General features: G+C 47.8%; 1 protein-coding gene across 5 annotated transcripts in view; it reads right to left on the minus strand.

Annotated features, from left to right (window-relative positions):
• The window catches only part of MYO1C (myosin IC), a 365,885-nt gene that overhangs the window by 220,860 nt on the left and 129,111 nt on the right, over nucleotides 1-15,914 (minus strand). Inside the window, exon 1 of one of the 5 annotated variants that reach the window (XM_069226098.1) lies at nucleotides 1,171-2,195. The exons of the other annotated variants lie outside the window; for them this stretch is intronic. Coding sequence (XP_069082199.1) covers nucleotides 1,171-1,188 — 18 coding nt within the window. The 5' untranslated portion in view covers nucleotides 1,189-2,195. Of the gene's footprint in view, nucleotides 1-1,170; nucleotides 2,196-15,914 lie in introns of those variants that run through there. 5 annotated transcript variants of the gene reach the window in all.

A 15,914-nucleotide genomic window follows, 5' to 3' on the forward strand; every position in this document is an offset into this window, starting at 1 on the left:
CCATGAGTATAGGAAGTGGCAATGAGGTAGGACACCACAAGCCTGTCAAAGATCAGAAATTTTGTAAAAACCAAAGCCCATCTAAGACCATCAGTATGGTGAAAACCACAAACGTGTCAAAGATCAGCAATGAGTGTAAGACCATTCACCCTTCAGAGATCAGCGCCAAGATAGAGATCATAAGTCTATCAAATATCTGCAAGTAGAGGAACACCATGACCCATAAAACACATGCAACAAAGTGGAGACAATAGAGAAGGTGAAAAACCATAAAGAAATCATAGGAGCTGGAGGTACGCTGTAAGCCATCAACTTACAGCAAAAGTGTTGATCATGATGAGTTCACTTGATCAGTGGTACTGAGAGACCTCCCAGGAGGCCAATAAATTGAGCAAAGGAATGGTCACCATCATGAGCCCAACTTTAACACCTTTTTACCTTTCTGCTCTTATAAGCTTTATACCACCCTTGTAATTAAAAATGCACTGTTGGTCCCTTCTATCCACCTCTGGCCACAAGGGAAGTAACTGCAAGTCATCAATGGTAGAGAAAATGGATATGCTGAGTGTACCAAAGACACTGTTAAATGTTTGCATGTTTGGCATTTTCAGTGTTGCGCCATGTATCCTTTGCTTTCCACTTTTCCTGGATCAAAACCAATCCCCTTGTCTCCTGTAATATCCTCCATTTATCAGGTGTGTGAGCTGTGGCACTCTTACTAAAGCTTTTGTTTCAAATTCTCCTGAACTAGGACTGGTGCACATAAATTGTTAGATCTGGAAACCCAAAAGTGCACTATCTATTCTCTAAGGGCCTTACAGTCGGAGCTGGGGAACCATGCTCGAGTTCCAAACTGCAAAAATACAAATTAAATATCATTCAGGTACAAAAATATGTGAAGAACACACCCACATACCCAACAGCACACAAAAGCCCGCTCATGGGATCACTGCCAGGTATGTGTATAGCAATATGCCCACATCAATGCCCAGACAAACTCCTAAGGCATGCATAGAGCTCACCTATGGATACTTGAGCAGACACGCACATGACTATACACAACCATACTGGGTGAGTGAGGTAGGCCTCATGCGCTCCAACTCATATAGCTTACAGGTAACACTAAAACACACATGGCAAAGAAAACACAACATCAAAGCAAACTCTCACCGCTGCCCGGTACTTCATGTCTGCAAGTCAGGATGGGCTCCCAGTACTTGATGAACTGCAAAAGGCCAGAGCCCTGACAGACGAACAGAGGTTTTCTAGCTAGCAAGGCAAGAACCAATCATATCCATGTCCCAGTTAGGGTTGAATCCAAGCCAGTTTCGGCAGAGCCAGGGTCCCCACAGTGAGCAACCGGAGCTGTGCAAAGGAGGAGGAGGAGGACAGAGCCTAGATTCAGAGAGCTGTGAGGTCGGTAAGGCCTGACGTGAGTAATGCTGTCATCTACAGAGGACAAAATCGACGCTCTGAAAACGTCAGGGTAAGTACCAAGCAGACTCGGGGGTCCAAGGAGCGCGACGCAGCGCTGCGCAACAGGTAAGTCGCTCAGCTGAGCCAAGTTGGGGTCAAGCGATCAGAGTCAGTGCGTTGTGGTCACCGAGTTGAATGGTGTCCAGCGCTAAGAACCGCAGTGTAGAGCTAGCGTAGGCCCACAAAGACAGCCACTGGGATCCACCAGGGTAAGACCCGTGCCAGGGGCGTCCAGGAACCAGCATGGGGGGCTCGGGAAAGGCAAGGCTGTCAAAAAGGCTTCAGATCTTAGTAGCCCGGAGGTTTCCAGCAGAGGGTCTGGACGGGTCTCAAGTACCCACGTCACGGGCTCTCAGACGTACTCAGCTCCACGCAAGTCCAGTCCTAGCAGATCCCAAAGGTATCCAACGCAGCTCGAACCCTCCACACCTGCGGCAAGGCGGCGGTCGCACAGCTGACCGCCACCCCCACATTCCAGGGGTGACCTTGGCTGCTCGTTGTTTGGTGTATTCGAGACTGGAAGGAATAGCAGTGTTTGTCGAAAAGCCAAAACACCGTAAGAAAGTCCAGTCCTCAATGTGGCCCAGTCCTTGGTCCTGGAAGAAAGGCCAGCGCTCCCTTCTCAGCTCTCACCCAGCCAGGCACCAAAGCTGCGGAGCTGGGAACTGCTGCGTGGAAACAGCCCACGTAAAGATGTTGCTTTTTCCAAACTGAGGAATGGAGGGGAGTGGAGAAGGGAGAGGCAAGGAGCCTGGAGAGGCCGCTGGAGGAATGTGTCTTACAGGCTGGGACCTCGGGCTGCCAATGACAGGAGTCAGAGGGTGGAAACTGTGGGCTGGGCCGAGAGCTGGGAAAACTGAGGGAGGAACTGAGAGGCATTGCAGAGAAACACAGACTGCTCGCTGCCCCAGCTCACTGTGCAGAGCCCTCGCGAGCAGCAGACACCATTTACTGAATGTACAGGATCACAGGGCGTGCAGAGACCCCTCACTGGCTGTGCGTAGATACGGGCTTCCCGCAGCTCTCGCACACTGCAGAGATCTCGCGGTAGCAAACATGCCTCGGTGATTTTATAGGGGAGCATGCTCTGCCTAGAGCCGTCACTGACTGCTACCTGCGGGCCTTCTCTCTGCAGAGCCCTCGGAGGTAGCAAACACTTCTCAGTGAATGTGTCAGGGAGGTCATGCTGTGCCTCGGGGCCTCGCCGACTTACCTGCGGGCCGTCACTCTACAAAGCCCTCGGAGGAAGCAGACATTCTTCTGTGAGTATGTAGAGGTCAGGCTGTGCCTAGGCTACCTGTGGCCCGTCACTCTGCAGAGCCCTCGGAGGTAGCAAACACTTCTCAGTGAATGTGTAGGGGGGAAGGCTGTGCGTCGGGGCCTCACTGATTTACCTGCGGGCTGTCACTCTACAGAGCTCTCGGAGGTAGCAGACATTCTCCTGTGAGTATGTAGAGGACAGGCTGTGCCTAGGGCCCTCACCGATTGTGATAACCGCGAACCCTGAGTATGCAGAGCGATGGTGGATAGCAAACACCGCTCAGTGAGTGTGTAGGGCGACAGGCTGTGCCTAGCGGTCTCGCTGACTGCTACCTGTGCCCCGTCACTCAGCAGAGCCCTCACAGGTAGAAAACACTTCTCAGTGAGTGTGTAGGGGTACAGGCTGTGCCTAGGCGCCCCCCCCCCCCCCCCGCCCCACTGACTACGGGCAGTAACCATGCAGAGCCTCGAGGTAGCAGACATGTTTCTGTGAGTGTGTAGAGGACAAGCTGTGCCTAGGGGCCTCACTGACTGATACCCGCGGGCCCTCACTCTGCAGAAGTATCGTGGGTAGCAAACACCCCTCAGTATATAGGGAGAGTAAGACTCGGGGGCGTAGCTTGGTCAGTCTGATGTTTGGGGGGGGGGGGGGGTTTACAGCATTTTCCGGCAATCAGGCTTATGTATAATGGTTAAATGCATTATAGGTCAAGAATGCTGCATGGGGAGGGACCTAAGTGACAGTGGGAAGGGAGAGGAATGTGGATACGTGGGATTACTAACAGAGAAAACCCACTATTTTGTAAAACAACCAATATTGTTGAGGACTTTACTTTCAAAATAGAGAGGGGGTATTGTGTGTGTGTTTTGGTCTGTAGTGTATATAAACATTCCTGGTGAAATTTGACGAAATCTCATAATATCCGACTGAAATCACTTGTACCCAACTATTTATCAGAAAATGTATTAAGGTGGTGTAACACACTCCCACTCCCGCCCTCCCCCGAAGCTACGGCCATGGGAAGTCTGAAGCACAGACTGCCCCCACTCACGTTAAAAAGCCCTCGTGGTTAGCAAACATCGTCACTCGGTGAATAACGGGGCCTCCTCTGACCCTGCCCAGAAAGACTGGCCGCAGCCGTCAACTAACCAGAGTCCTCATGGAGGCCGGCCCCCGCCCCCCAACCCTCAAGTGTATACTAGGACAGGGTGTGTATTGGGCCCTCAAGACTGCACAATATCAAACACTGCCCAGGACCTTCAGTGACCGCAAAATTCCTAAATTAGCGTTCTGATACAGAGAGCATTCGTTCACTGCATTGCCGCCCTGCTAAAACCCACCTCTACCCCCACTGACTGCATAGTTCGGTAAATGAGAGCAGCCAAATGGTATAAACTGTGGGCAGGACTGAGAGCTGGGACACCGTGGGAGGCGAGATAAACATGCCACATCATTAGCATGAACTGCTCAATCCTTATACACCCCTCGCCCCCGCGGCTCCTACCCGTGCTACAGCAAAGATGGCCCGACGGGATACGCCCACCTCTACACACGCCACAAGTGAAGATGCGAGGGGCGCTCCATTGTTTTAGCAAGGAGGGGGCGCGGGATTCATTGGCATCACAGAGACATTACAGTCACAAAACACTAGTCAGGGCAGCCAGCAGTCACAGTGTTCTATTAATCGCTGCCACACTTCATACACGCTATTAACCATCTTTTAATAACGAGACTTGGACGAGCCTTCAGAATTAACATAACTTTCTCCCTTGTGCAAAAATAGCCACCCTCTCAGGGCAGGCGTAAAATGCATTACTGCAGAGGCAGAAGGAATTATTTACAAGTTCAAAGTAGGCTGAAAGCAGAGCACGTGCAGTAAACCTCTGGTCCGTCATTACATCACACGTTCGTCACGCAGTTCCCCCCACTTCCCCATTAACATCAGGGTAAGGTACTAACTTATTTAATGTTTTCCAAATCTTCTCCGCAGTTCTTGCGGCCTCTAACTGTGGCTGTAAGTGTGACGAGGGATACGAGTAATGAGAGGCGCGAGTTGCACACTTCGGTGAACAGAGGAATACAGATTGCACACGGTCCATACTGAGTGTGCAGGGTGCTGTACAAAGCCCCCTTGAGCAGCACAAAGTCCTCCCTCAGTATGCGGAGACGCACTGATTGCCAGAGGCCTCCCCAGGCCTGTTCACTAAACCCAGCCCAGATACATCTGAAATCTACTCCCATACGTTTCCTCCTAAATTTTTCTGACTTTTTGGAGATTCGCAAACATATCCAGGGGTTGTTTTGTAAATCTACGACAATCTTGATTTCCACAATTATCCCCGCTAGACAATATTTACTCACACCAACGTCCACTAGGCACAACATACATGTATGGCAAAAACGTGTCTTTGCAAATATAACTTTTTTTTCTCACAGGTGATTTTTTTTTTTTTTTGTGGAGAAACTAATTTCCTTACATCCTCTAAAAAATGAGGGTATTAAGGGAATTTCCCACCCTATTTACACACATTAGTCTTGCCTAGGAGTAGCAGTAGGTGTATAAATGGGGAGGAAAATTTAAAATTGAATATTTGTGAATTCTCACAAAGGTACGACTTTGTGGGCATGTATAACAGCTTCCCATACAAAACCACCATGAATTTACAACAGCAAATAATCTGCATGTTGGCAGACTGTCCCTAAATGTTACTGCGCTTTACGATTCTAAAGGTCCTTTTACCTGGATTCTGTAAACTTGTATATGAAATTTGGGATTACAACTAGCGTTTTTAAGAATCTAATTTGCATGTAGGTGGGCAAAGCGGATGTGTAGAGTGCAGAGCCGAGCTCCCAACTACACACAGCACTCTGACAACAGAGCGACACTGACTGCAAGGGGGCATACCAGACTTGACAGGAGTCTCAAAGCATCTACACAGCAACACTTACTGCACCGATCCCTCCCTGGTTGCAGACTCTCCTCTTCCAGTGTTCAAAGACATACTAACTGCAAAGATCCTCCCTGGCTGCAAGGAGCCCACTGAGTGCAGAGAAATATACTAACTACAGAGATCCCTCACTGGCTGCAATGAGAGCTCAGCGAGTGTACAAAGACATACTAACTGCACAGATCCCTTACTGGCTGCAGTGAGCCCTCATCGAGTGTACAGAGACATACTAACTGCACAGATCCCTCACTGACTGCAATGAGTCTTCATCGAGTGTACAAAGACATAATAACTGCAAAGATCCCTCACTGGCTGCAGGGAGCCCCCGTTGAGTGCTGAGTCATACTAACTGCATAGATCTCTCACTGGCTGCAAGGACCCCCCCCACCCCGTCGAGTGCTGAGTCATACTGCAACGAGCCTTCATCGAGTGTACGAAGACATACTAACTGCAGAGATACCTCATTGGCTGCAAGGACCCTCCCCCCCCCCCCCTAATTGAGTGCTGAAGAAAATAAGTTACTTACCTGTAACTGTAGTTCTCCAGTATTGGTATCTTTCATAGATTCACATGCTTGAATCATTCCCCGTCGTCGAAGTGGGAGTCCCACGGTACATAGAAAGCAATAAACAGAGAAAAACCTTTCTTTTCTTTTTTTTTTTTTCATTGAAGTCAATAGGAAAAAACATATTCAATTGTAGAACTATCAGCCTCTTTAGAAAGAGCCCAAACTTCAGCCAATCAGGCGCGACCACCCTCTTAGAACCCTCAGCACAGAGGCTCAGTCTGTCAGATTTCTCCGCACTAGTGTACACAGGAAAAAATTCCAGAAGGTGAGCCTCTCTGGGGAGGAGGGTGGGTCGCATGTGAATCTATGAAAGATACCAATACTGGAGAACTACAGTTACAGGTAAGTAACTTATTTTCTTCTCCAGTATTAGGGTATCTTTCATAGATTCACATGCTTGAATCAGAATAGTCAGCAGTAAATGGATAAATTATTATTTTCTTGTAGTACCAACAGAACGCATAAATATATTGCATGTTGACTGAATGTATATAAGCGATTAAATCTGCAAATTAAGAGCTAACCATTCCTAAGTACATGTAGTATTCATCCATTATATATAAATCTATATATAAACATTTATACATATACATATATATTCCATGTAGCAAAGAAAAATATGAATACCTCTAACTTAATATAAGAAGGATATACTCTAAATTACATATGAAATGAGACACAGAGGACGGAGGGTAAGGCTTATAGGCTCACCTTATGTGAACAAATTGCGCAAAACCGCTTGTCCTACCGCAGCATCCACCTTGTCCGTAGCTTCCAGGCAGTAATGCTGGCTGAAAGTATGAGGACGTGTCCATGTCGCTGCCTTGCAGATTTGGTCCAAAGGAATTCCAGCGAACAGAGCCGTGGAAGTGGAAACAGCTCTAGTGGAGTGCGCCCGGACCTTAGATAATGGCTTTCCCGCCAACTGGTGGGTCAACTGAATGGCAGCAGAAATCCAACGCGCTATAGTTTGTTTAGTAACTGCGCTACCACGATTGACCTTTCCAAAGCTGATAAACAACTGTTCAGATTTACGGAAAGCAGTTGTTCTATCTATATAGAACTTTAAACAGCGCTTAATGTCTAACGAATGCAGAGCTCGTTCAGCTGCCGTTTGAGGATTTGGAAAAAATGTTCGCAGAACTACTGGTTCGTTTAAGTGAAAAGATGATGGAACTTTAGGTATAAACCTTGGATTTGTTCTTAAAATGACCACCTCCGGCTTGAATTGAAGGAAAGGTGGAGAAATTGTAAATGCCTGGATATCACTGACTCTCCTTGCCGATGTCAAGGCTAAAAGAAGGGCAGTTTGAAAAGAAACGAACTTCAAATCCACTCTATGAATAGGCTCGAACGGATGTTTCATTTATTGGGAGAGCACAATGTTCAGATGCCATTGTGGTGCAGGACGGTGAATTGGTGGATATTTTCTGAACAAACCCTTAAGAAATTGTTTGATTATTCTGGCAGACCATAGTGAAGGTGACTGAGAGGTCCGTCTGTAACGAGATATGGCAGCCAAATGCACTTTAATCGATGAATGCGAAAGACCGGATTTGGCCAAATGTAGTAAATATGGCAAAATCTGTTCAGGGGATGATGACAGAGGATGGATGCTGGAAGCAGCGCACCACAAACAAAACCTCTTCCACTTGAATTTGTATGTGCGATTTGTAGACTGGGCTCTGGCACAGGCAAGTATCTCTCTGCACTCCGGAGGAATATTCAAACCATCAAATTCATAGAATTCAGGAGCCAGGCTGATAAACGAAGAGATGTCGGGTTGGGATGACGAACCTGACCCTGGCTCATTGTTAGCAGATCCGGAATTGCCTTCAGCCGAATGTGAGGTTGTTCCGATAGCAATAGAAGTTCTGTGAACCAGAACTGGCGTGGTCATCTCGGAGCGATTAGAAGAATCCTGCATCGTTCCCTCTTCATCTTTAGCAGAAGTCTCGGGATGAGTGGAAGCGGGGGAAAAGCGTATGCATAAATCCCTGACCATCTGATCAAAAACGCATTCCCTCTCGAACCCCTCTGCGGATGCCAGCTTGCGAAGTGTCGGCATTTCTTGTTGTCCTTGGTCGCGAATAGATCTATGGTGGGCTTGCCCCAAAGGTGAAAGAGATTGTCGAGAACCGACTGATTGATTTCCCACTCGTGGCAGCTGGTTCGATTCCTGCTCAAGGCATCTGCCCAGATGTTGGTGATCCCTGGGAGATGTTCTGCTCGGATGGTGATTCCCTGCTGAGTTACCCAATGCCACAGCTCCTGTGCCTCCAGGGATAATGCTCGAGATCTTGTGCCTCCTTGTTTGTTGATATAGTGCATGACCGTGGTGTTGTCTGTCCTTATCAACACTGAAGAGTCTTTGATGTTCATGAGGAAGGATTTGAGTGCCAAAAACACCGCTCTGAGCTCTAATACGTTTATGTGGAGAGTTGATTCTTGCATAGACCATTTTCCCCTCACGGAAAGATCCTGTAAATGAGCACCCCATCCCTCCAGGGATGCGTCCGTTACTACTATGTGCATGGTCCTGTCTTTCAGAAATGACAGCCCGTCTGAGACTAGGGGAGTTTCTTTCCACCACGTGAAAGCCTGTTTCGCTGCAGGGGTGATTTGTACTAGCTCGTCGAAAGAGCCTTCTGTCTGTTTCCACTGGTTGTCTAGTTGTTGTTGAAGAGTCCTCATGTGGAGGCGACAGTTCCTTATCAATGGAATGCATGACGATAGTATCCCTAGAAAAGACTTGTAAGTCCGTACTGAAACGGACCTTCTTTTGCTGAGCCGAGCTGCTAAGTTTCGAAGTCTCTGTCTTCTGTCCTGTGAAGGAAAGGCTTTTGCTTGTAAAGTGTCCAAGATGGCTCCTAGAAACGTGATGTTCTGAGTGGGCTCTGTGTGAGACTTGGGGTAGTTGACCGACAAACCCAAAGCTCCGAAAAGGGAGAGACATGTTTCCGTATCTCTGGCAGCCTTCGACGCTGTACGTGCTTTTATTAGCCAGTCGTCTAGGTAAGGGAAGACCTGTACCCCTAATTGCCTGAGGTGGGCTGCCACTGGCGCCAAAACTTTGGTGAACACTCTTGGAGCCGACTTGAGGCCAAACGGAAGTACTCTGAACTGGTAGTGAATGCCTGCGACCCTGAACCGCAAGAATTTCCGATGATTGGGGTGAATTGGAATGTGAAAATATGCGTCCTGAAGATCTAGCGAGGTCATAAAATCCCCTCGATTGAGGAGGCTCAGAACGTCTTGAAGAGAGATCATGCGAAAAGATTGCTTCTTGAGGTATTTGTTGAGCGATCGAAGATCAAGAATAGGTCTCCAATCTCCGTTCTTCTTCCGGATAAGGAAAAAACGGGAGTAAAAACCTATTCCCCTCTGATTTCTTGGTACGATCTCTATTGCTCCCTTGCTCATTAAGATAGCAATCTGTTCCATAAGCTCGTTGAGGTGGGCTGGCGGGGGGCCTCCTGGTGGTACTTGAGGAGGAGACTGGTTGAATTCTAGTGTATGTCCCCGCTTGATAATATCCAAAAACCCATCTGTCTGTTGTTATTCTGGACCATTGATGCAGAAACCCGGAAATTGTGCCCCCTATACGAGTGTTGGTGCAGGGGCTGGGTGCAGGCATTTGATGAGGGTCACTGCTTTCTAGTCGTATCCTTGGGTCTGAAAGCAGATTTTCCTCTTGTTTGCTGTCTGAAGCGAGCTGATGTTTGCTGGCAAAAGGAATGCTGTTGTTGCTGGCCATATGTTGAGCGATATTGGCCTTGGTAAGAGGAGTACGGTCTATATTGTTGAAAGCCTCCTCTGTGAGAAAAAGTACCTCTCCCTCTCGCTCCTCGAAAGGGTTGCCTCTTGTACTGAAGCGCTGCAAGTGACCTGGCTGTTTCAGTGTCTGACTTGATCGACTGCAATGCATCGTCTACATGTTTTCCAAATAAAAGTTCTCCATCATATGGCATGTCTAGAACTTTCAACTGAACTTCGGGCCTAAAAGAGGTAGCCTTTAGCCACCCTTGGCGTCTGAGAACCGCAGCACCGGCCAATTGTCTAAAACCTGTGGAAGAGACATCAATGGCAGAGTCTATGATTTCGGCCGAAATCTTTTCTCCTTCTTGAAGAATTCTGCGTGCTTCTGCTCTACTGGATTCAGGTATCATGTCAATGAATTGTGACATGTCAGACCACATCTGACGATCGTATCTCCCCAGTATTGCTAGAGAGTTGGCGGCTCTAACAGTGGTGGCAGCCATGGTTGAAAATGTTTTACCTATGGAGTCCAGACGCCGTCCTTCCTTGTCTAGAGGTGCGGTCAGAGAAGCTGACGGATTCCTGGATCTTCTCTGTGCTGCTTGGGAGATAACCGAATCCGGTTTAGGGTGGCTGATTAGACATGCTGGGGAGTTGTCAGGTGCCTTATATTTCTTTTCTAGCCTGGGCAAGACTGCAGGAATGGAGGACGGAGTCTGCATGACCTTTAAGCCTTCTTCCCAGATGAAGTCGACAATGGGAATGGCCCTCACTGATTTTCTTGTGTCCTCTTTAAAGTCATAAAGAAAACAATCTGATTGTTTAGACGTAATCGGTAGCTGGAATCTCTTGGCAGCTCTCTCCATGACAGAATGGAAACCTCCAATGTCCTGCGGAGGAGAGTCTACTGGCGGTGGTGTAGATGGAGATGGAGTCTGAATCTGGTACTCATCCCATTCCGGTATTAAAGAGTCTGAATCTTGTATCTCCCCTTCTTCCCGTTCCTCTTCGGATGACGGTGAGCCAATGCTCTGAACAGAAGGAGGTACTGTGATAGGGTCTGGAAATGTGGAAGGTCTAGCCGGAGTGGACACTGGTGTCTGCTGAGGCTGCACCGGTGTGGAAGAACCAGGCGGGGGAAACCTCGCATAATAGTCCTGCATCATTTGCTGAAGGTTGTTAATTAATGATACCGGCATTTGTACTGTCTCTTCTGATTGTTCGAAATGCCCTTGATCCTGTTGGTGGGAAAAATGCTGAAGATCCTCCTCTTCATCCTCTTCTTGGCATTTTATACGAAGTTCGGACAGACTACGCGCTACCGGAAAAAATCCGTCATCCGAGTATCCATCGCCATCATCATCATCATCCGCAAAAAGATGCTGCGGAGGGACGGGTGTAACCTTGCTGGGCGATGTATGCGATGGTTGTAATATAGAGGACCTTACTTGTACAGGCAAAATCCTTTGCGGAAGGTAAGGTGATGTTCCAGGAAAATGACCCGTCGACGGAGCGGCCGTCGACGGAACAGGCGTCGACGGGACCGTCGGTGTAGTTGATGGTATCATCGTCGACGAAGTAGCCGTCGACGAAGCCAATGTCACTGCGTCACCCGTCGACAGGGTTGACAACGACGGAGTTTTCACGATCCGGTGCGTCGACGGAATCTTCGTCGGCGAAAGCGACGGCGACCTCCTGAACCTCTTCGTCGATGGTAAAGATTTTAACTTCTTACCCGTCGACGGCTTCTTAATGATTTTCAAGGTGTGCGACGACGACGGACCATACTTAAGGCTCACCGATGTTATCGTCGTAGACGACAGCGGAGATGAAGTCACTATCATCGGAGACGGAGGGGCTGTAAACGTAGCCGTCATCGTAGTCGTCGTCACCGGTAGAGCTGTCGTCGACGGAGCGCTCGTCGACGGTGTCGTCGACGGTGTCGATTTTTTGGACGTCGACGGAGGCAGAGAACTGGAAGGCTTTTTAAGCTTCTTTGAAGAAGACGCAGGTGTTTATGGTTCTGAGTGAACCCTGCCACTTGCTACCTTAGATGTTGAAGGTAGATCCCCGGTGTCCTTAAAAGCATGCAGCTTCTTGGCTGACTTAGTGCTTGCAGGGGATAGGCTCTCCACAGACCTCTTTCTTTTCTTTGAGGTCACTGCAGTGTCACTGTCTTCTTCAGAAAGAGCTTCTCTTGCCTTCTTTTTCTGGAGCCAAAGTAGGAGCCTGGCTTCTCTGTCCCTCAGAGTCTTATTAGGAAAGGTCCTGCAGATCTTACAGTCCTTGACCTTATGCTCTGGATGTAAGCAATAGATACATTCCTTGTGAGGGTCCTCACAGTGAAGTCTCAATTTGCCACAGGTCCCACAAGGTCTAAAAAGGCCCTTTCTTGTAGACATGATGGAAAAAAGTCTTGAAGAAAAAACTGAATTGAAATTCTCTAAAGATTTCTCTTGAAGAGATGGAAAACTGAGCAGAGCTCAGGGAGACTCCCTTACACACGACGTGCGGTAGAAAATCTGACAGACTGAGCCTCTGTGCTGAGGGTTCTAAGAGGGTGGTCGCGCCTGATTGGCTGAAGTTTGGGCTCTTTCTAAAGAGGCTGATAGTTCTACAATTGAATATGTTTTTTCCTATTGACTTCAATGAAAAAAAAAAAAAAAGAAAAGAAAGGTTTTTCTCTATTTATTGCTTTCTATGTACTGTGGGACTCCCACTTCGACGACGGGGAATGATTCAAGCATGTGAATCTATGAAAGATACCCTAATACTGGAGAATCATACTAACTGCAAGGATCTCTCAATGATTGTAATGAGCCCTCGCCAAGTGTATAGAGAAATATGTACAAACTGTGGAGAGCCCACTCATTCACAGTACAGGGTAACACTGACCCCAATGAGATCTCACTGATTGCAGAGAAGAACTTTGACTGCACAGAGGCCATGCTCACATCACAGAGAAACACCGTCTGCACAGAGTCCTCACATATTGCACGAAACGATGACTGCTCAGGGGCCACCCACAAATAACAGAGAAATGGTGACCACGTAGATCTCTCGTTTAATGTACCGAGTAAAACTGACAGCACAGCATCCTCTTTTAATGCTGAGCAAACACTGCACAGACCCCCCAGTTAACTGCAGAGTAATGCTCACCTCAGGGAGCCTTAATTCACTGTCCAGAAGAAGACTGACCACACAGCGCCCTCAGTGAGGGACCAGTTCCCAACTAAAATATCCGAGCTTAGCCATGGATGCTGCATTACTGGAACATGGAATCTTTTGACAGCCACATTTCTGCATGTATATATTTGTAAACAACATTGATGCACGTTACGCTCACTTACTCACTTTTGCACTGCGCCATCACCTTGTAGGAGAACCTGATTCTCATTTTCAGTATAAGAATTTTATGTTCACCTTCAACATGATATGTGGAGTTTGTTCCTCATATGTATTTTTGTAATTTGGAAAGGATTTACTAAAGACTTTGATTATAATAAAGAAGAAACGAATTTTTTAATATAATTAAAAGGTATGTACCTTGAATTTTGCCGTGGAAGGCAAGGCTGACACTTCCCCTGTACGGACCATTTTTCTGTTCATAAATCTATTAACCCGGCTCCATGGGTTACAGGGTTTGCCCCCTTATTTTGTTATATATATGGTTCCAGAGCTGAACATATTAAAGAACAGCGAGAATCCCATTTAAAATAAGAGGAGAGGCCGACGTGCCTCACGGCACGCCCAATAATTATCAGGAGAGGTAGACTATTCCAAAGTTGCAGTGTCAGGACAGAAAAGGCCCGGACACCATCCCAAGCTCAACTAATCCAAGGTGAGTTAACACACAGAACCGATACAAACTGCAAAGACTGACGGTGCGGTAGGTATCAAAACAGAGTATGAAAGCCAATTGGAAGTTTTGTAAACGCACACATAATTATGACTTTTTGGGGTATATACAACATTCCTAATGACCATACTTGCCACTCCCCTGGGAGCACTCGACTCCTAAATCGACAAATGCAGAAAATCCACCTGGTTTTTGGGTCTTCACCGTAATTAGCTCTTTTCAGATACATGTATGTGAATCTGAAACTGGAAGCATTGTATTTATAGTGACCCCCCTAACAGGTGCCAAACTGTGAGCGGCTGGATCTTTAGACAAATGCAGCGATCACTTTTCTTCAAACATAAAGAGAGTGGAAGTGGAGAGTGACTGCAGTGGGCCCTCACTAACGGCGCAGAGCCCTTTCTCATGCGTGAGAAAATCTCATGCTCAGACTCACCACACAGAGCCCCAACTCTCTGCACATCTTAGGCCCCACCTATCGGAACAGTCGCACCTCCTTCTACCAACCACCCAGACATATTTTCACTGCAGGACTCCTTGCCAGTGGCATAACAAAGGCCCTCGAGCTCCAGGGGCCCCCCTCAGCCCAGCAGGGCCTGAGTGAGTCCAGAGGGGTAGGAGGGGGTGCCCATCCATGTTCTTTGCAGCCCCCCCTCCAGTTTTGTAATGCCACTGCTCCTTGCATACATCCCAAGCATATAGAGAACAAGTACAGGAGGACGGGTGTACTCTTACATCGCTCCTAACGCGTGGACCAGCCGCCGACTCTACATTGGAGCCTACTTCTCTCTTCTTGAATTCCGCAAAAAGCTGAAGACTTGGCTTTACAATTAAGTAAACTACTACAGTCAGGGCTAGGCACACACACCTGCTTAGTGCCAGGATACCCTCACAGGTGATAGTGGCGCTTTACAAGTAGACACAACATAACAACATGCGTCCACTCGCTGCACAGATCCCTCATTCACTGGGCGAGTCCTTGATCACTGCAGAATCCTCACTCATTGCACAGAGCAATACTGACTGGGCATCTCGTCAACCCACTGCACACAGCCCACACAGATTGTATAGTCCTTAGTCACTGCAGGGATCTCACTCATTGCTCAGAGAAATACTGACTGTGCATGCCCTCACTCACTGCACACAGCCCTCACTCAATGCAGAGCCCTCACTCGTTGCTCAGAGAAATACTGACTGTGCATGCCCTCATTCACTGCACACAGCCCTCACTCACTGTACAAAGGCCACACTAGTGCCTCACAGAAATACTGACTGTGTATACCGACACTTACTATGGAGTCCTCATTGCAGAGCTCGTCCTCATTGCAGAGCTCGCACTCACTGCAGAACACTCACTCGCTCCTCATAGAAATCCTGATTGTGCATGCTCTCACTCACTGCACACAGCCCTCACTCAATGCAGAGTCCTCACTCGTTGCTGAGAGAAATTCTGACTGTGCATGGCCTCATTCACTGCACAGCCCCCACTCACTGTAAACAGACCACACTCATGCCTCCGAGAAATACTGACTGTGTATATCGACACTCACTACAGAGCCCTCACTCACTGCAGAGCCCTTACTCGCTCCTCATAGAAATACTGACTGTGCATGCCCTCAATCACTGCAGAGCCCTCGCTCGTTGCTCAGAGAATTATTGACTGCACAGTCCTCCCTCACTGCAGGCATCACAGTCATTGCTCAAAGAAATACTGACTTTCAACGCCCTCACTCATTGCCGAGCCCTCGCCCATTGCTCATAGAAACGCTGAATACAGAGTTGCCACTGACTGATCAGAGAAACACTACTCAGTCACTGACAGCAGTGAGATGCATTGTAGGAAGTTGGCTCTGTATGCACTATTTCAAAGTAAGGAATAGTATGCACAGAGTCAAAGGGTTCCCCTTAGAGGTAAGATAGTGGCAAAAACAGATAATACTAATGCTCTATTTTGTGGTAGTGTGGTCGAGCAGTAGGCTTATCAAAGGAGTAGTGTTAAGCATTTGTTGTACATACACACAGGCAATAAATGAGGAACACACA

The sequence above is a fragment of the Pleurodeles waltl genome, chromosome 3_1 (genome assembly GCF_031143425.1).
Source record: "Pleurodeles waltl isolate 20211129_DDA chromosome 3_1, aPleWal1.hap1.20221129, whole genome shotgun sequence".
Taxonomy (NCBI): domain Eukaryota; kingdom Metazoa; phylum Chordata; class Amphibia; order Caudata; family Salamandridae; genus Pleurodeles; species Pleurodeles waltl.